This window comes from Mastomys coucha, chromosome X, assembly GCF_008632895.1.
Source record: "Mastomys coucha isolate ucsf_1 chromosome X, UCSF_Mcou_1, whole genome shotgun sequence".
Lineage (NCBI taxonomy): Eukaryota > Metazoa > Chordata > Mammalia > Rodentia > Muridae > Mastomys > Mastomys coucha.
The window spans coordinates 60,182,192-60,201,678 of record NC_045030.1 but is presented as its reverse complement, the minus strand read 5'-3'; the positions used below and the strand labels follow the sequence as shown (position 1 = coordinate 60,201,678).

At 41.7% G+C, this 19,487-nt stretch overlaps 1 protein-coding gene across 4 annotated transcripts in view; it reads right to left on the bottom strand.

Moving 5' to 3' along the window:
- Positions 1 to 709: 709 nt before the first annotated feature.
- The window catches only part of LOC116083946 (integrator complex subunit 6-like), a 55,990-nt gene continuing 37,212 nt past the window's right edge, over positions 710 to 19,487 (bottom strand). The window contains exons 10-18 of one of the 4 annotated variants that reach the window (XM_031360804.1): positions 17,019 to 17,113; positions 15,906 to 16,016; positions 13,486 to 13,704; positions 12,296 to 12,419; positions 10,168 to 10,310; positions 7,864 to 8,098; positions 3,468 to 3,842; positions 2,054 to 2,147; positions 710 to 1,670 (exon numbers count right to left, since the gene is read on the bottom strand). In XM_031360804.1, coding sequence (XP_031216664.1) covers positions 1,562 to 1,670; positions 2,054 to 2,147; positions 3,468 to 3,842; positions 7,864 to 8,098; positions 10,168 to 10,310; positions 12,296 to 12,419; positions 13,486 to 13,704; positions 15,906 to 16,016; positions 17,019 to 17,113 — 1,505 coding nt within the window. In that variant the 3' untranslated portion in view covers positions 710 to 1,561. Of the gene's footprint in view, positions 1,671 to 2,053; positions 2,148 to 3,467; positions 3,843 to 7,863; positions 8,099 to 10,167; positions 10,311 to 12,295; positions 12,420 to 13,485; positions 13,705 to 14,939; positions 15,200 to 15,905; positions 16,017 to 17,018; positions 17,114 to 19,487 lie in introns of those variants that run through there. The other 3 variants (XM_031360814.1, XM_031360992.1, XM_031360906.1) reach the window with 3 other exon arrangements.

Sequence of the window (19,487 nt, the reverse complement as noted above, 5' to 3'; positions counted from 1 at the left end):
ATGGAATTATTCCACCACTAGCCGAGGAGCTACTGGCATTTGCTAGTTGCTGGCAGAGAAAGAGGCAGTTTTCTTTAATGGTGTGACTCCTGATAGGTTGACCACATGCCACGGCAGGCCCCACTCCCATGACCAGCTGGGCAACACATACTGGGCTTGATGGGAAAAGAAGAAAAAAATGAAACTTTAAAACTGTTTGGCAACAGATGGTGGGTGGAGAGGGAATAATGGGAGGACTTGACAGGGATGAATATGTTCGAAATACATGTATGAAATTCTCAACAGACAAAGGCAGAGACAAACCTTTTGGCTATATTTCAGAGTCCCAGTAAACTTGAATTTTGGCAGTTTTCTCTCCCCAGTTACTCATATTTGGGAGGGCCTGGCCTCCCCACACCCTTCTAGTAACACCATTCAGTCCTGTGAGTTAGGTTTCTAAGTTCCACTACTTTGTTAACATTTTTTAAAACACATTTTTTTGTTCATTTATGTATATACACACATGTGCTTGTATCACAGTGTGTGTGTAGAAGTCAGAAGACAACTTGTGGAAATTGGTTCTCTCCTTTTATCATGTGCATCCTAGGGATTAAACTTAGAAGGCAAGGGTCTGGACTTGCTAAGCTGTCTTATGGGTCCTCTTGCTAGCATGTGAAGTTGTTTGTTTGTTTTCTGAAAGGATTGCACAAGACACATACACCTAGAAATGTAGTTTTGAAAAATCAATAAAATGATTTTATTTCATATATGCAAAGTGAAAATCTCTTCGATCACTTACATTTTTACAAATAAAAACAACAATACTGCTCCATATAAACTTCTGTATAAACATCAAAGAAAATATACATATTATTTTTCCTTTTGGTGCTTCCGAAGCACAAAAATGTACAAGTCCACCTGAAGGCTTTCTGTTGTCACATGCAAGAACAGATGGCAGAGGTTAGTGCAGCCTCAGATGCACTTTGTAATGGTCCTAGACAAAGTGGAAGAGCAATCGAGGTAGATTGTTTGCCGACTCCCCCTGCCCTTTCCCAGAGAGAAAGAAGTTACCAAAATAGCAGCTTTTCACTCTTTGATTCCAACTATCCTGAATATTGCATGGTTTAAAAGGCACAGCTAGGAATTGTTGAAAAGTTCGTGGAGCACATGATCACCACGTGGACGCTCTACGCTTATAGGACACAATGAGGACAGTAGGTCATGCTTGCCGTGCAAGTGGCTGGCCCCTACTCACTCTGAAACCGCTTGGAATGGCAAGGCCCAAATGAGTGAACTCTACTAGCTATAGTAGGAGCAGCAGTGCTCTGTGAATCAGCATCACTTTTCCTAATTGGAAAAATAAACAACAAAATGAAAAAAGAAATATTTTCAATCATAATTCTTAAGGCAAAAGCCCAGATCTTACTTCCAGATAATCATTTAAAAGCTCTGCTCAAGTACTTTCTCATAGCCTGAATTAGGTCGCTCTGTCACTCAAACATTCTATGGGGCTTCAGTAATGAATGTTCCATTGCATCTGAAAGCACATAAAAGGTGTTCTTTGTCCTCACTTGGCTTGGCATTAACATGATGATCTGCTGTTGACGTGATTCACGTTGTTAAGAAGGTGGTGGGAATCGATTTTTTCTAGTACCTTCTCAAGGTACTGAATTAAGACTTTTCTTTTAAACCTGAAGATAAAAAGAAATATTATTAACCATGAGTGCCATAGACGACTTTCCAGTGTGCTGGGTGTTATGCAGCCCACAGGCCAGAGGGAGTATGAGTCATCTTCATGGGGACAGCAGGGCTTAGCAAGTGGGCATGCCAATCTGAGCAGCTCACACACACGCATTAGCTAGGACCCGTGAGTCCGGGCCTCTGCTGCTCTGGTAAGCACCCATCTGAACACTGCAGGAAGCAACTTTACCTATGAGGAGAACAAGGGTTTTCCCAGGTCGAAATAGAGCCTATGCCCTCTATATCTTTCATTGGATCCTACTACTAAATTAAAACAAAGACAACTAGAACGCAAAGCAAGTAGAAAACTTTTACAAGTGTTCGTTATACGCACCTCGCAGCTTCCTTGATGGTAAATTCAACAAACTGTTTCTTCGTCTCCAGAGGTCCCTTCACTTCTTCAAGCAACATGAAAATCCTTTCATACTCTGATGATATTACAAAAATTCAGTGTTATAAAAAAATATGCAAGAAAAATAAAGTCAATCATCATATATCCTCAGAAATCATTCTTTATGAGTACAAAGTCCTAAGTATAGCTGATATGTTAAACACTAAATATCAAAATGCCTGCATATATTTATGAAAGAAATTCTTATAAACAGTATTCAAATGAAGTAAGCTGAACACTGGTTGCCCCAAACTGCCCTAATCCATGAAGCCTGTGAACATGTTATCATATATGTATTATATGCTGATAGATTTAGGCTCTGCATATTGAGTTTTCCAGGATTATTTATGCACAGGGGTCCAATGTAACCCCAAGAATCACTTTAAGATGGAGTATGGACAGTTGATGGTTTCTGGAAGAGGGAGAATCAGTTTTCCTTGAGGGTGTGGCTCCTGGTAGGTTGACTGTGCTCTACTGGATGGCCTCGCACCCAGGAGCACATGGTGGGTTCAACTAGTTACTTAAACAAAAGGACAGGAAGTTGAGGGGGTAAGGGGTTGGGGAGGACCTAGGAGGGAGTTTGGGAGGGAGAGTTGGGAGCGAATAGGATCAAGATATATTATAGAGATGTCTCTAAGAATACATGAAAAAAAATATTATTAAAGATCAGGAAGAAAAGGAGTCAGTAACAAAAGTGGATAGCAAAGGGGACAGAGAAGAGTCCTGCTGCTGACAGCATGCAGGGCAGGACCACGGGCACAGGACAGGACCACGGGCACAGCAAAGCATAGCCCTCAGCATCCAGGGCAGGCAAGGACATGGATCCTGCCTTTATTCCTAAGAAAGAACACTGGCCTGCTACCTTGCCTTCATTTTAGTCCAGTGAGAATGTATTCCAAATTCTGAATTCCGGAGCTGTAAAGTAATCAGTTTGTGCTGTCTGAAGCTCTGGATTGTCTGAAATAACTTGTTACACCAGCAAAATGAAATTACTGTAAGTTAAGGCCAGAAGAATCACTTTTAAGTTATGTGACAGCCCACGATTAACCAAGAAGTGAATGTCAAGACTCTACTCTGGGGTTAAGGATGTAACTCAGTTGCCTAACAAGCACAAGACCCTGAGTCCAATCCTTAGCCCCATATTAATCGGCTGTGGTAGCACATACCTGTAATCCCAACACTATGGAGGTGGACACAGGAAGATCACTTATTATTACCAGTCAGAACCATATCATGAGTTTGAAGCCAACCCAAGTTGTATCAGAGACTATCTCCAAATCAACTGCACAACTATCTGAACCCTACAACAAGGGGGACTGTCAATTGCATTGTTTATGAATATTCCATCCCTACTTACTTCGTCCAAACTTTCGAACTTCCTTCATTAATTGATGTTTGATGTCAGCATTGATGCCTTGGGCCATTGCAGGAGTGATTTGCATTGAATTTGGCACCGTCTCCAAAGCAGATGCCATTGTGATTTTTTGGTCATCTACAGAAAGACTGCAGGTTTTGGCTCCTTCTAGAAGTATATTATTACCAGGTTTGTGAATGAATTCATCTTTCCTGAGACCAGTAAAGTCGTCAGATAGAGAATCCAACTGGTTGGATATAAGGCCATCTCCTGAAACATTCATAAACTCTGCTGGAGCAGATTTTAATAAGAAGCCAGCAGTCGGGCTTTGCCCATTTTCCATCTTCTCTTCATGGGTATCATGAATGACAGTGGTGTCTGGAAAACAAATTAAGAAGTTTGAACTGTCAAGTGGGTATGGGATCATGAAAGGCAGCCTGTGAGACACGCGCTGACCCCCACAGAGGACAGACTTGGGACCTTCCAGCTACAGATGCACTCTCTTGCCAAAGTCAAATGGCTGCTGAATTTGGGGGAAGTTATATGATAGTAAGGAAAACATGATGTCTATTTAGATTAATCAAATGCTGCTTGAAACTGATGTTAATACCTCAAACTGTACTACCCATGGAACAATTAATTGATTCAATAATCTCTTGCCTTCCCAACCCCCACCTTTAACCCTCCTTACCACTCTGGCTTAGTTGTGTTACCCCTCTGGCCTGTGTAATGTTTTCTTTTGATACTGTCTCCCCACCCAAAATTTTCACTACAAATGACACAGTCACTCCAGTGACCCTTCTCTTTAAAAAAAAAAAAAAAAAAAAGTAAAAGGGGGCATTGTGGGAGACCTTGAAAGGCAGACTGTTTTCTGGTTGAACTAGGTTTAAACCCTGAAGACCCAGAAGGTGTTCCTGCAAGAGACTGAAGGTGTTTGCCATGCCCCCAGACACCAGGCTCCTGACACTAGGCCTTAGCTCCATAATTCTGTGGCCATCATTCATATAGGGACTCCACCCCCACAGTTACCTGCCAACAGCCAGGTAGGCCTGACCCACTATAGAAGGGGCTGCTTGCCCCCTCCTCTCTCTTGCCCTCTTGTTCCCCCTCTCTCCATAGCCCCTTCCCCCTGCTCCACGTGGCCATGGCTGGCCTCTACGTCTCTCCTTCTCTCCTTCTCTCTGCCTTTCTCTGCCTCTACTACCCTCTTAGCTCCCCTTCCCAGACACTCCTCCCTGCAAAAGGTATTTAACCTCAGGCCCGCCCTGAGAAAGTGGGGTATGGTTTCACTCACACAACTCTCCACCATGACAATAGATGCCTTAAAACCTTGGACTGCCAGGGCCAGGAAGAGGGAGAGGGCGGGTTGGTGAGCAGGGGTAGATGGGAGGGAACAGGGGTTTGTTTCAGAGGGGAAACCAGGAAAGGGGAGAACATTTGAAATGTAAATAAAGAAAATATCTAAGCCGGGCAGTGGTGGCACAAGCCTTTAATCCCAGCACTTGGGAGGCAGAGGCAGGCGGATTTCTGAGTTCGAGGCCGGCCTGGTCTACAGAGTGAGTTCCAGGACAGCCAGGGCTACACAGAGAAACCCTGTCTCAAAAAACCAAAACAAACAAACAAACAAAACAAAAACAAAAAAAAAAACTAAAACCTTGGACTGTCTCTTCTCATTGGGATCTGTCAGTTTAGGGAACAACGGGGCAGGTCTTCCACTAAAGAGCTGCAAAGTGAGGCCTCTCAGCGCTTCCAGCCACAGTTTCTACCAAGCCAAGCAGATTGAACAAGCCTAGGACACCAGCCAGAGCTCTTCTCCTGCCCCTTTCCCTTTGACTCCTGGCCAGACCCAGCTCTGAGGGCCTCACTCAGTTCTCAGCTCTTCTGCAGCATCCAGTGGCAGTGCCCAAGAGTGAGAACTTGCCATCCTGGCCTCCGTGAGGGCCAGGATCCTTGAGCTAATTCTAGTGGTCTTCAGGGACCCCAGACTGTGCTTCTCCACCCCCGGAGCAGGCAGGGTCCTGTGGCTTCTCACAGCCCGATGCCCACCCAGCAGCAGTGTGAGATGTATGCAGTCAAACTTCCCTTGTCTGCCTCCTGTGGCAGGCCAGACTCCACAAGTGGGTATATCATGTCAATCCCACAAGTACCTCCCCGTGCTCCTCAGTTTCAAGGAAATGAGTGATTTCATCAATGAAGACCATAGAATAGACAGAGGTCTACTATCCGAATCAAGCATAGGAATGTAACACAAGGCCTTCTTCCCTCTGCCCAGTATGAATGCAGAAACCAGTATATGAATAAACATTCATAGGTCCCTGGAGCTCAGGGCTTAATGTCAACCTGTATGCTTCAAAGTCATACGTAAACAGCTACCCATTAGTGAGCCTAAAGCCATACAACTTATGAATATTACCTTCTGACTCCTGTATACACCAAATAGCCTGAACAAATTTAGATGCCTACTGGGACTGAACAAATCCTCAGCCCCCCAGCTGCTAAGCAAACGCCTCTCTGTGGATGATTCTGCCTATTTCCCCCTTTGGGTCAGAGTAATTCTTTTTCTATTTTCAGGCCAACACTCCTATGCCATTTACTTCTGCCGTGCCAGGCTCCAGAATCAAAGCTGGGAATCCGCAGTCAACAGGAACCAAAGAAGCTGACACTGCGCTTTACAGAACCTGCAGCGTCATGGGGACATCAGAGAGGAAGTACAGAGTCAGCGACAACACAGTCATAACTGCTCTCATTGACGAAAGATGTAAGTAGGGATGAAAGCAGGAGCACCGGGGGTAGGGGGAGCCTCTAGGGCCACCAGGTGGTGGCAGGACCTTTTGGGAGGATGCCAGGTTGTATCAAGAGCAGGAGATACAGGGATGGGGTGGTAAGTCAGGGGCAGTGGCGTGCAGGGTGAGAAGAGTATCATTGGAACTTGAGAGAAGAGAGGATTGTGGTGTCAGGCCAAATGGAGCTATGTGGACCAGGGTTCGTCCTCAGGCTGGATTGTGAGTGCTGAGGACTATGGAGGATGTGTTCTCTGTATGGATGTGGCATGCTTTACTTATGTGCTAACATCTTCACTGTGGCTTCAAGTTGAGAGAGAAGATACGTAGGAATTAAACACGAATGGGAAGCAGGGAGACCATCTAAGAATAGTGGCTTGGTGAAAAGCCATGCAAGCATGGGGTGAAGGAATGAAGACAAACAGTAAAATGCAGGATTAAACGGAATGTCAAGTGACTTCATCTTGTTAGTGGAAGAAAGAAACATTTCAAGTTTGTCCCCTGGACCATTGGATAAATAAATAAGCATGTGTCCAGGAGCCAACATATAAGATTGGCTTTGAGGAGAGATGATACTCCATTCCTCCTGACTCTGATTCAGTGACCTTAAGGTGATTACTTGACACCAGAACATAGTATTAGTTACCCTAAGGTTCTTCGATTTTTCCAATCTTTAAAGGTGCTGTATAGCTTTTCCAGCGGAGTGAGGGATGGTCTCATTAACTGCTACACAGAAGGATGCCAGAGAGGCAAAGCTAGGCATTGAGTTGTAACACATAAAACGTGATTATCTACTAGGCTCCAAGACGGAGGCACCATGTCCATGGTTAAACATAGGACTGAGAGCAGAGGAACGAATTGTAGCCTAGAGATATAAATATTGAGACCTATTCATATAGAAACCAAATTTAAAGCCTCAAGGCCACATAGGGACACCTTAGGAAGAGAGGACAGCAAGGAGAGGTCCCAGGATTAAACTGTGAGAAAGAAAGGGAGTAAACAGTAAAAGATGGTGTCGCTCCTGGCTGGAAATCTATGCTTCCCATAGAGGCAGGCGTAAGCACCTCAGACAAACACAATTGGGAAGGAATGGCGATGGACAGAAAGCACTGGTGACCTTAAGGCTTGTTCCAGTGGGGTCAAGAAGGCAGACCCCAGATTGTACCAGCTCAATCCTGAATGGGAGCTGACGGCACAAAGAGCAACTGACAATCCAGCCTCTTAATACTGAGCCTCCTTGTTCTCCCACCCTAGAAACTTAGCTCATCTCCCAACCTTTGAAGTTGATCCAAATGGTTAGAAGCAGACATGCTCAGAGCTCCTGACTTTTGTACTAGTCGCTGTGAGGATATTGACTCAGCATGTATTAATCACTAATTATGTGGTTAATATTGTGTTAATTACTAGGTAATTACAGTTTTTTTCTCCACTCATATGGCTAAGATCATTGAATCAGGGTCTCTGTTTCCCATAAAGTCTATCTTGCTATTACCACAATGCTTTCATAATGGTTTGCTTATTAACAAAAAATGAACATAGAAAGAAGTACAAAGGAAAATGACATTTTAACATCTTAGTCCTCTAGGAGCCATAAGGAAATCACAAGTACTACCATATACCTGGATGTCCAAAGGTGTGTTTTATGAGGCTTGGACAAGATGGGAACCATGAGGTTGAGAGTGGTCCCTTTCCACCCACGTGGTTAGTTACAGTGGGAGGCGTTTGTGGTTTCCTCAACAGCAGGGCCATACTCCGCCTTCGCTTAGATGACATAGGACTGTTGGGTTCTCCAGGACGTTTCACTTTGTTTTGTGGCCCTACTACAAACTCGTCTGCTTCATCGATCATCATTCCCTAAAAATAAATAAATAAATAAATAAATAAATAAATAAATAAATAGACGTATTTCATTTAAAACAGAACTTCAACTCTCAAAAACCAAACAAACTGCCGGGCAGTGGTGGTGCATGCCTTTAATCCCAGCACTTGGAAGGCAGAGGCAAGCAGATTTCTGAGTTCGAAGCCAGCCTGGTCTACAGAGTGAGTTCCAGGACAACCAGGGCTACACAGAGAAACCCTGTCTTTAAAAACCAACCAAACAAACAAACAAAACAAACAAAATAATCATTCAAGCACTTTTCATACACACTTCTTTAGCCATGCACTACATCATTTATATTAGCCTTAATTATAATCCCTATAGCAATTCTGTTATCAAAAAATGAAACCCAATTTTAATCCTGTCTAAAAGCAACAAGGAGAAAACTAACATGCACGTTTTTGTCTAAGGTTAATAGAGAGACTTAAAAATCTTTTAAAATTCTTAAAAAATCTTTTCAAAGAAATTTATGTGTGTACACCCACGCATGCTTGTGTGCACATATATGTGGGTGCCCAGGGAGCCCAGAAGAGGGTATCAGATCCCCCGAAACTGAAGTAGTGAGCTACCTAATATGGGTGCTAGGAATCAAGCCTGGGTCTTCTATAAGTGCTCTTAACTTCTGAGCCATCTTTCTGGCACCCACAGTCAACCTTTTTAAAGTAGTATAAAAACCATCTTGTACTAGCCCGTTTTAAGGTTTTAGGAAACACTGATCATTCCTGTACAGAAGAGTGCATGTAGATGGTGAATGGTAGGCAGAGATGAGAACAGAATTCCCTCAGACACAACGTCAAAGGCGGATTCAAATATGCCTGTCTGCCTTGACATTCATCTGAGAGGGTGAATCAGCTTATGTAAAACCTGCTATCATCGTAGGCAGCCCAAGGATGTGCCTTATAACTTGGAAAAAATCATGGCAAAAATATCTTTCTAAAGGATGTTCTCCCCCCATTAACAATACAAAACAAGACACAGCATTTTTACCAAGCGTTTAGTACCCGCTCAGTAATATTCTAAACAGGGTAGGTACATAACTTAATCTCCCACAAAGCTCTGTCAGTTTGGTGCAATTATCATCCCCAGTGTTACATGAAAAAAATCAAGGCACAGGGCTGGTGAGATGGCTCAGCGGGGAAGAGCACTGACTGCTCTTCGGAAGGTCATGAGTTCAAATCCCAGCAACCACATGGTGGCTCACAACCACCCAGAATTAGATCTGATGCCCTCTTCTGGTACGTCTGAAGACAGCTACAGTGTACTTACATATAATAAATAAATAAATCTTTTAAAAAAAAATTTAAAAAAAATCAAGGCACAACAAAAAGATCAAAAAACTTCAATTAACTAAAGATTGGCATAAGCTGGAATACTTTTTAGTTGTTTTATGAGAAACAGAGATAGAGAATATATCCATGATTGATATCCAAGTTCACCTATAGAGAGAAGTATGTAGCTATAATCCCATTTATTTTCATAATTTAATAATCAAGTCAGTAGTACACAACACACATATACTCACATGACACTTAAAACTCTATAATAACTCAGTGACACCAAATAGTAGTTATGGCTCTAGGGACATACATGTCACTATTTCAATAGAACAGTATAGAGCTGATCATGGAAATGGAGGAAACACTTGGTATTCTCTATATCAAAAGAATTAGTGTGTGGTAGTATGAATGAATATAGAATGTGGATTCAGAAAGATATAAGCTCAAAACCTGGCCTGGCATTGTCAGCCACGTCACAGTGTTCTGACAGCTAATTTAAGCCTAGATTTCTTCTTATTATAGAGTAGATGCAAGCTTTCAAAACACCCCTGGGTGCAAACATAATCATTTAAAACACCAAGCCCTAGTATGTATTCAAGAAATGGCAGCTATTATTTTACTAAACTAACACAACTTGCATTAGGAGAATCCACTTTCGATCCATATAGAGGTTTTGGTGTCATATTTAGTTCTAATTTGAATACATCTGGCTAAAACAGAAGGAGTTATAGCAAGAAATATGACAGACATGGAAATAGGTACACTACCTTCTTATCTTGCTTAAATGGATTGCCAAAAGTATGCAGTCGCTTTGGCTGATCGGGATCGAGCTCCCGTAGTGGAGAAGCCAGCATCTTTAGGTACTCCTGATAGTTACCCATTTGTGCAACTGGGACACTATGAAGTGAATCTGGAAAATCACCGGCAGAGAAACTGATAATTAGAGCTGAAGTACATGGTCATTTTGAAAGGATATTTTCATAGCTTAAAACTTGTATTCCAGAATCTAGCATATTTATACTCATCAGAAATCTATAGTTAGTGCCTATAGGCTCACTTCACAGGGACCAGAGCACATCCTTTACTTCCTGACACCATGTAAGCATGGGCTGGCTTCCTACATACCACCACTTGAATTCAAAACTCCATATATTTTCTCCATTTTGAAACACCTAGACTCCACGGTGTTCTGGTGTTCTTTGTTTAAAAAAAAAAAAAAGACTTATTTTCATTTTATTTGTATGTTTTGCTTGCGTGTATATATGTGCATGCATGGTGCCTGCTAAGTCCAGAAGAAGGCGCCAGATCCCCTGGAGCTGAACTCATGGATAGCTGTCATTGTAGGTACTGGGTACTGAACCCGGGGCTCCTCTAAGAGTAGCCAATGTTCTTAGCCTCTGTGCCACCTCTATAGACCCTCTCTCTGTTTTCTGGAAGTCTCACTTTGTTTCCCAGGCTGGCCTCAAATCTGTAGACTCCCCCAGCCTCAGGCTCTTGAGTGCTGAGCAAGCATGCCCATGCCTAGTTCTTTATGGTACTATCTTGTCACAAGCATGTTGGTTAATGATCTTTCCCTCCCTCCCTCCTTCCCTCTCTCTCTTTCTCTCTCTCTCTCTCACTCACTCTCTCTGTCTCTGTCTTTCTCTTATACACACACACACACACACACATACACACACACAAAAGTATAATGTCAGAGAATTGGCTAGGGGTTTGTTCTTCTCTGTGGATCAGTGATCCCCATTTTTTAAAAAATTAAATAATTATTTATTTATTTTATGTATATGAGTACACTGTTGCTATCTTCAGACACACCAGAAGAGGGCATCAGATCTCATTACAGATGGCTGTGAGCCACCATGTGGTTGCTGGGAATTGAACTCAGGACCTCTGGAAGAACACTCAATGCTTTTAACCATTAAGCCATCTCTCCAGCTCCTGACCCCCATTCAAAATTAACAAAACAGGGCCGGGCAGTGGTGGTGCACGCCTTTAATCCCAGCACTTGGGAGGCAGAGACAGGCAGATTTCTGAGTTCAAGGCCAGCCTAGTCTACAGAGTGAGTTCCAGGACAGCCAGGGCTACACAGAGAAACCCTGTCTCAAAAAACCAAACCAAAACAAACCAAACCAAACCAAAATTAACAAAATAAGATAAAGAAAAAAATTGCAAACAGCCACAATATTCCTGGACATTACTAGAGTTCATTACTCTCATGGAGAGCAGGGTTTTTTTTTTTAGATTTATTTATTTTAATATATATGTGTATATGTATATGTATATATGTGTGCATGTGTATATATATATATACAGTATATGTATATATATGTATATACAGTATATATGTATATATATATATAGTAGCTGTCTTCAGACACAGCAGAAGAGGGCATCAGATCTTATTATAGATGGTTGTGAACCACCATGTGGTTGCTGAGATTTGAATTCAGGACCTCTGGAAAAGCAGTCAGTGCTCTTAACTGCTGAGCCATCTCTCCAGCCCCTGGAGAGCAGGTTTTTACGGACTTTTTCACAGCAGGCTGGCTACAATCAACGTGTGAGTATGCAGGTTTGGAAATCTGACAGACCTAAGTTCTGGCACTTTCCAATGAGCTAAACCTGCTCGAGCAAGCTATTAAAATGCTTGTTCTTCAAATGGACATAAGGCAGCATGTATCTCCTGAGATTCTGAATAGTGGCCCCAGGGGTCTTGGATGCTGATAACTACACACCTGCCTTGAAACTTGAGAGGGATGAACACTGAGGAGATGTGGGGTTTAAGCGAATGTGAACTGTGTACACATTAACACGTGACAAAATCACTCTGCAATAAAGACTTTCATGGGAGTCATGTCTGCTGTTCTCCTAAGGAAAAGGAGGCTACTGTTCAGTTACCTTCATCTTGTCCAACAATAAACTTCCGAGTCTGCAGTAGATTGGATCTCATTCTGGTCAACTGGTCTAAAAGTCCTCTACGTGGAATATCATAAGCATTTCTATATGTCTGAGGTTTCAAATCCTATTTCAAATAGAATAATCTCAGTTACTCCTAAGACTTTTAAATAAAGAAATGTAATACTTAACCCTCTTAAAGTCTTATTAAAGAGAACAATATTTAATACAACTGGGTGGAGCCATTTTTTTCCAGTAGAAAACTTCTATTTATTGTTCTGAATACTAACATGCTCATACGTCATTAAAGTCACTGGGAATATCCCTTTTCGAGTATATTATTTAAAACTCCAAATCTAAGATTTCTTCGTACCTGTAGCTGCCTTGCAGTACCACTTCTTGTAACCTACTTCTCCCTCCGAAGCAGACAATGAGCTGGAATGAAGCCATCTCCCTACAACATTGCAATTGCTGACTGCACACTGTGCAAAACTGGCTTAGGGCCCAGCTGCAGTGCCCTTGGAGCCTGCTTGCAGCCGGGGACTGAGCAGTACAGAGTGGAGGGCCCAGCGGCTCTGACACCTTCACTTCCTCCAAGAGAAAGCCTGGGCCAGAGGTGTCAAGTGGTCTGGCTGAGGTTTTTTCCCAAGCTGTGCAGAGCCTCGCCATCCCTGCACCACTCGCGACTACTACTGCTGTTCTAATAGGTACTAGATCTGCACAGGCCTGGAGCATCTGCTTGCCTACCGCAGACTCCTTTCCAGTTTCCTTTTGACAGCTGCTTACTGCCCATTCCTAGCAGCCAATGTATCTTATACATTTAATTTTAGGCTTGCATGTGCTGGCAGAATAATCTTTTATTTTTTCAGGATAATCTTTAAATGGCTTTGGTAATAATTACTAACTCCAAGCTGTGCCTGGTGGTGCATACATTTAATCCTAACAGAGGCAGAGGCGGAGGCGGAGACAGGTGGGCCTCTGTGAGTTCAAGGCCAGCCTAGTATACAGAGCTAGTTCCAGGACAGCCAGGGTTACACAAAGAAACCCTGTCTCAAAAAAACAAAATCTACTACTACTAACTATTAACAACAACAACAACAATAAAAACAACCCCCCAAATAGGCCATTTGTTTCAAACAACAAATATACCAGATAAAGTAAGACAAACCTGACCTTGCAATGTCACAACTTACCTTGTTTAAGAGCCCTACTTGGAAGCCAGCAAACTCTTTGGTATTCAGTTCTGTGAGCCTTGGTGCACTTTCCCCTATGATTTCTTTCAACAGTTTCCTAAAACTCTTATTGTGAGCCAAGGGCAGGCCACATGCGGAATGATTTTTCACTTTGATGCCTGCTTCCTGGGGGGGTTTCTTCCCCACTGACGCTAGAATTCGCTCTGACTCTAGTTTGGTCTAAAATGGAAGTACAGAATATGTTATGAAAATAGCTACCATATCATCGCTTTATTCTTTAAGAAAAATACTTTTAAGAACCCCACCAAGCACTTTTCATGTGTAAATCACAGAAAAACAGTAAGTGAACCTCCCCTATGCTTCTCTGTTCTACCGCAGTAGACACAGAGGGGACTGGGAAGACAAAGGACTTCATGCAAAGTGTCTTTAGGAGTATCAAAACTATGAACGACTCATGGAGAAAATAGAAACCATGGGCAAGAATTTCATTCATAGACATGAAAAAGTACATCTCGTTACTGCAAAATCTAATCTAGATCAACTCATTCAGTTTCAAACCAGACAAGAAAGGTTAAAAGTCTATACTTCTATATGTAAAGTATTGTTTACATTCAGATCATATATACATTGGTATTATATCTGAAAACATTAAAAATGATGATTTTTTTAAAAAATCAGATTATCCAGTAAGTCAACTAAAGCTTAGTTGAACAAATATTACTAAGCAAATGACTTTTTATGTCTACTCAGTAAGTTTATCACTAATAAACATGGGGAAATCTCCTTAAAAGACATTTTATCAATTGATTCTGTTTGAAAGAATGAAAGCAGGGTTTTGGGCATATTTTGTGTTTTAGATGCATCTAAGATTGTTCAAGGAACAATGGTGACATATTTAATTAGTAATTAGAGAATAAGAAATTAGTAACAATCTTTTCTAAAAGATAAAATTCCATTAATGTTCAATAAGTCCCCAATATATTTTTTATGAGTTGGCTAGAGATATTTATTTTCCCTAACTAACTTTGGAATATATATTTGAGCTCTTTGTAAATATGAACTCAAGCAAATTCTTAAGTTATGAAATATGAGACAGAAGTAGATAAAGGCTCTGTTTTCTTGAATGACCACAAGAGCTCATTCAATAAAAGAGTGTGTGTCTTACAAAGTCCCAGTACTTGCATTTAGTTTCAACTCTGTCCACTTTTCCTCCTTTGTGGCCATACTTTGACAAAGCCTTAAAGGCCCAACATAAACATCAAATTTAAAAATTATCAGTAGATCAACAGACTGATAAATAACCAAGGTATTTACAACAACAATGGTCTATTAGTAGGGACTTGTGAGGTGGAAAGTCAGGGCTTGCCTTTGTTTTCTTTTGCACTATGAGCATGCTAGACTAGTGCGCTCTTGTGAGCTTTAGAATGTGGGGTTAAATTTTTGCTCATTCCTAGGAAGGCGTCCCAATTATGGAGCCCTCTAGGTCCCCTAGTGAAATCCGACACTTTGCTTAGGACTCAGTTTTCTAAAGGCCAAATTTGCAAACATGCTCAGCTTAAGATGCTATGGTTGCTGCAAATGCTACTCCCTACCTAAAAATGCAGTTGTGAATAAGAGTGTAAAGCGGCTGCAATCACTTATCACACAACACAAGTGTATGGCCGTAGAGCTCTAGCATAGTAGTTTCCAAATATCTCCATCCTACGAGAATGGTCTAGGTAAGAGTGAGAAATATGATAAGGAGGGGTGAGTGGAAGATGAGGTGCTAACAGAGAGGGGCAGGCAAGGGACAAGTTGAATAATGGTGAATGAGGCGGGATCTAAAGGGAAAGATGAAGGGCAAGAAGAGAGGAAGAAGAACTCCACTCTCCAGGTCCCCTTCGGGTCTATCGCCCTCCAGGTTGAAGAATACTGGTCTCATGTGCCCTCTTCTCCAGGAAAAAGCAGGCAGGTATTTATCCAAGGGCTAGCATGTGAGTATAAGAACTTAAATTAACATGCTGCCTGAAAAGCGGGCAAAGTATTGAATCACACCAGACCTTGATATGCTGACTTACAAAAGGGGAATGCTCTAGCCAAGTGAATCGGGGAGAAATTAGTTGGAGGACAGACAAAATGTGACCCACAAGAGAATCCTGTTAAGCCTCTGCCCCTCCTAGGCCACCAAATATCAGCCAGTTATATGGGCAGGACAAACTGGCAGGCAGAATGAGAAACGGCACAGCATCAAATGATACTGACAGACCCTTAACTGCGTTTAATGGTAAAGCTAGAAGCCATAGAGAATCACATTGTTACTAATCCATAAAGTGTAGAGATATACACACATTTAATTTGAAAAGTTGCAATTACACTAAAGAATAAGGAAATGCACTTCTGAGGGCAAAGGATTTTGGTTTGTTCGATTTTACCAATACTACCTGTTGGCTGAGTTTTTTAAGGTAAGAGATAACACTGTAACTAAGTCCACAATCTAAATTATCTGATATCAGATTTGGAGCTCCCATCATCCTTAGTGCTTTCTTTAATGGCTATAAGGAAACAAAATACACAACAGTAAGAATAGAATAAATCTTAAATACTCAAAAGTTCAGTTATAAGGGGCAAGGGGGACATGATTCATTTCTTAGAAGTCAAGGTGCTGCACATAAAACCAAACATGGAACATTAAAAAGTGGCAATGACAATAGCAGAGAAGTAAGGAGCAGAAAAAAAATCAGAAGAGAGTGGGTGAGAAGAGCCAGCAGCAGCCAATGCAAACAAGTTCATTGCTTTCAGTCTTAATCCCATCATCAAATCACTTCCCACTGCATTGGATTACAGAGCCCACACTTGCCACGGTCAACAGGAAGACACCCCACTTTCCCCTCCCAGCAATGGTCCCATCGAAGACTAGGCCTTTTAACCTCTAGAAACGTGGCATTAAGTTATGACAACGACCTCTGAAATGGCCTTGACCATCTTGATTACATGACCAGTTCAGAGTCATTACACATAGTTTTTTCCAAGTGTAAAAACCAGAAGAAAGCCAAGCCACGTTTCCTCCTCCTTGGATCCTCCCTAATGCGAATGGTTGCACATCATGGTGTGTCAAGGATGCATTTAGCTGGCACTAAGGAACTATAATTTCTTCCAAATTTTGTTTAAGGAGTGAACTGCCACACTGAGCTTCTAGAGTTCAAAAGGGAAGTTGGTGTACATGACTTGAGACATTATTTGTTCTTACATTCCAGAATTACAATTGGGTAAGGTTAGTTGTAATAAGAGAAACATAGATGTGTTGACAACAATGACCATGGCAGTTAAAACTAAAGGAAACAGAGAAAGACAATGCTGTTTTGTGCCGCCATGTCACCTCTAAATTCTTGCATACAATTTGAGAAGACAATGACGACACAAATGTAAAGTAAAAAGATAGTAATCTTCTTGCAGGGGTAAAGCTTTTGATTCCTTAATCCTTACAAGAATCACCAGTGACAGTTTACATAAACATATATATATATATATATATACACACAGAAAAAAATACCTACTAGTAAGTAGTATGGAGGCAGGGTTTTTAAGTAGCTGTCAAAAGCCTGTCGCCACTTCAGATTTGCCTTAAGCTTGTGAACTTTAAAGAAGTCATCTGTAACACAAAAAAAATCAAGTAATGTTAGCCCAGAAACAGTTGGCAAGATCTAAAATCAAACAGCTAACGCCTAGAAATCGGATCTTATTCACATTAGATGAACATTTATTTCATTGGCATTTATCTGATCATCTTTCCTGGTTGTTAATACCTACCAAAGTTATATATGATGGTCTCCAACTTATAACAGGTCAATTTAAGATTCACAGAAAAAAACCCTTAAAGATGGTAGGAAGGTAATGGATTGAGTAGCAACCACATTTCAACTTTTAAGTTCGCAGTTATTCCTCAGCCTAGTGATATACGGTACAGAACTTTCTTCCAAAGCTATGCAATGATGATCTGGACCTTAGGGTTAGTAGAGGCATTTTTGGACTTAGATATGGTTTTATTAGACTTAATTCAATTATAAGAAGCATATCTATTATATTTATCTAAATAATGAAATAGATTACCAATTATACATCCATTTCCATTGCTACATTTATATGGTATAATATTAAAGTATAATACTGGTTTGGATCCATTTGAAATATTTTACTGCTGTGCTATGCATTACTAATTCTAATATAATGATTTTAGGGGGCTGGTGAGATGGCTCAGCGGCTAAGAGCACTGACTGCTCTTCCGAAGGTCCTGAGTTCAAATCCCAGCAACCACATGGTGGCTCACAACCATCTGTAATGAGATCTGAAGACAGCTACAGTGTACTTACATATAATAAATAAATAAAATCTTTAAAAAAATAATGATTTTAGCCCAGGGGATCCATAGTCACTGGTTGACAAACTAATGTTTTCTTTAGTTTAAAACCAGAGGGTGGGCTAGGCCTTATGGCCCAAGCCTTCAATCCCAGCAGAGGGAAGTGGATCTCTGAGATTGAGGCCAGCCTGACCTACAGAACAAGCTCCAGGGCAGCCAGGGCTACACAGAGAAACCCCCGTCTGGGCGGTGGGGGAGAGGAATCAAACCAACAAAGAAAAACCATAGAGGGTGGGGCCCAGTGAGATGGCTCAGCAGGAAGGTTGCTAGCAGTCAGGCCAATCCCTCAGAGCCAGGAAGTAGAAGGAAGAAAACAGACATTCCTCTAAGGTCCACACAGATGCTGTGGCATGTGCACACTCCCAGTCTTGTTTTGTTTTGTTTTGTTTTGAGCTAAGGTCTCACTGTGTAGCCTAGATAAGGTTTAACTATACCTAGCCAGGCTTGGTCTAGTCATCATCCTTCTGCCTCAGCCACCCAATTGCTGGGATTACAGGCGCGCACCGCTACATCTGGTTTAACGAGCTTCTTGAACACCATGTGCAACCACATAGCTCAAGGTATTTACCTTAAATATGCAGATGTCCCCTATCTTTTAATAGTTACATACAGTTTATTTTAGAAATCTAAATACACACATTGTGCATACTACATGAAAGCTTCTAAACACCCTCTTTATTTCCTTCCATTGTGAGAGATTTCTAGCTTAATAATTCCAACTGGTCTCCCTAGCCACACAGACTATCAAGGCAACACAGTGCCAAGCCATCCCCTACTGTTCCTTAAGCTTCATAAGGTAAATATTTTACTTAGAGGAAAAAAACATACATATATTCTCTACAAATACATCTATTCTTTAAGTGGCCCTTTGCTTAAGAAAAGCAACTGTATACTTTTTTCTCTTTATTGCCCTAATAAATTATTTACTCCTGCTGAAACACATTTCAATAAATTTACAAAGCCATAAAAGCAGATCTTTTGTTCTTCTCCAGTAGGGTAGAAGAAAGCAGAAGGGCTCAGAAGCCAGCCCTGACTGAAGCTCCCAGGCTCCTTACAAGACCATTCGCATCTTAACAGGATGCGGTGAAATCCTGCTATGCTGTGCTGTTTGTTGAACTCATTTGGCAATTATGTGGAAGTCTACAAGAGCTGGGATATAGCTCAGTAGGAGAGCGTTTGCCTAGTCTGCTCAAAAGCTTGTGTTTGATCTCCAACACTGAAAAAAGAACTGACAAGAAATAGGCGAAATCAGCTTCTAGACAAAGCAGTTGGCAATTGTTAGAATCAGTAAGGATGGGGCTGGAAAGATAGCTGAGTGTCCTCATGTGTCCTTGTATGTCTCCTTCTTTCCTACAGTGTAACATCCTCTAGCACAGTGCCTACACTTAGCAAGTGTCTTTTTTTATTTATTTAATTTTTTTTAACTTATTCACTTTACATCCTGCTCACTGCCTGCCTCCCAGTCGTCCCCTCCCACAGTCCTTCACCCATTCTCCCTCCCCTTCTCCTCTGAGTGGGTACCCCCCCCAGTCTCCCCCCTACCCTGGCATTTCAAGTCTCTGTCAGACAACCACTTCCTCTCCCACTGAGGCCATACAAGGCAGCCCAG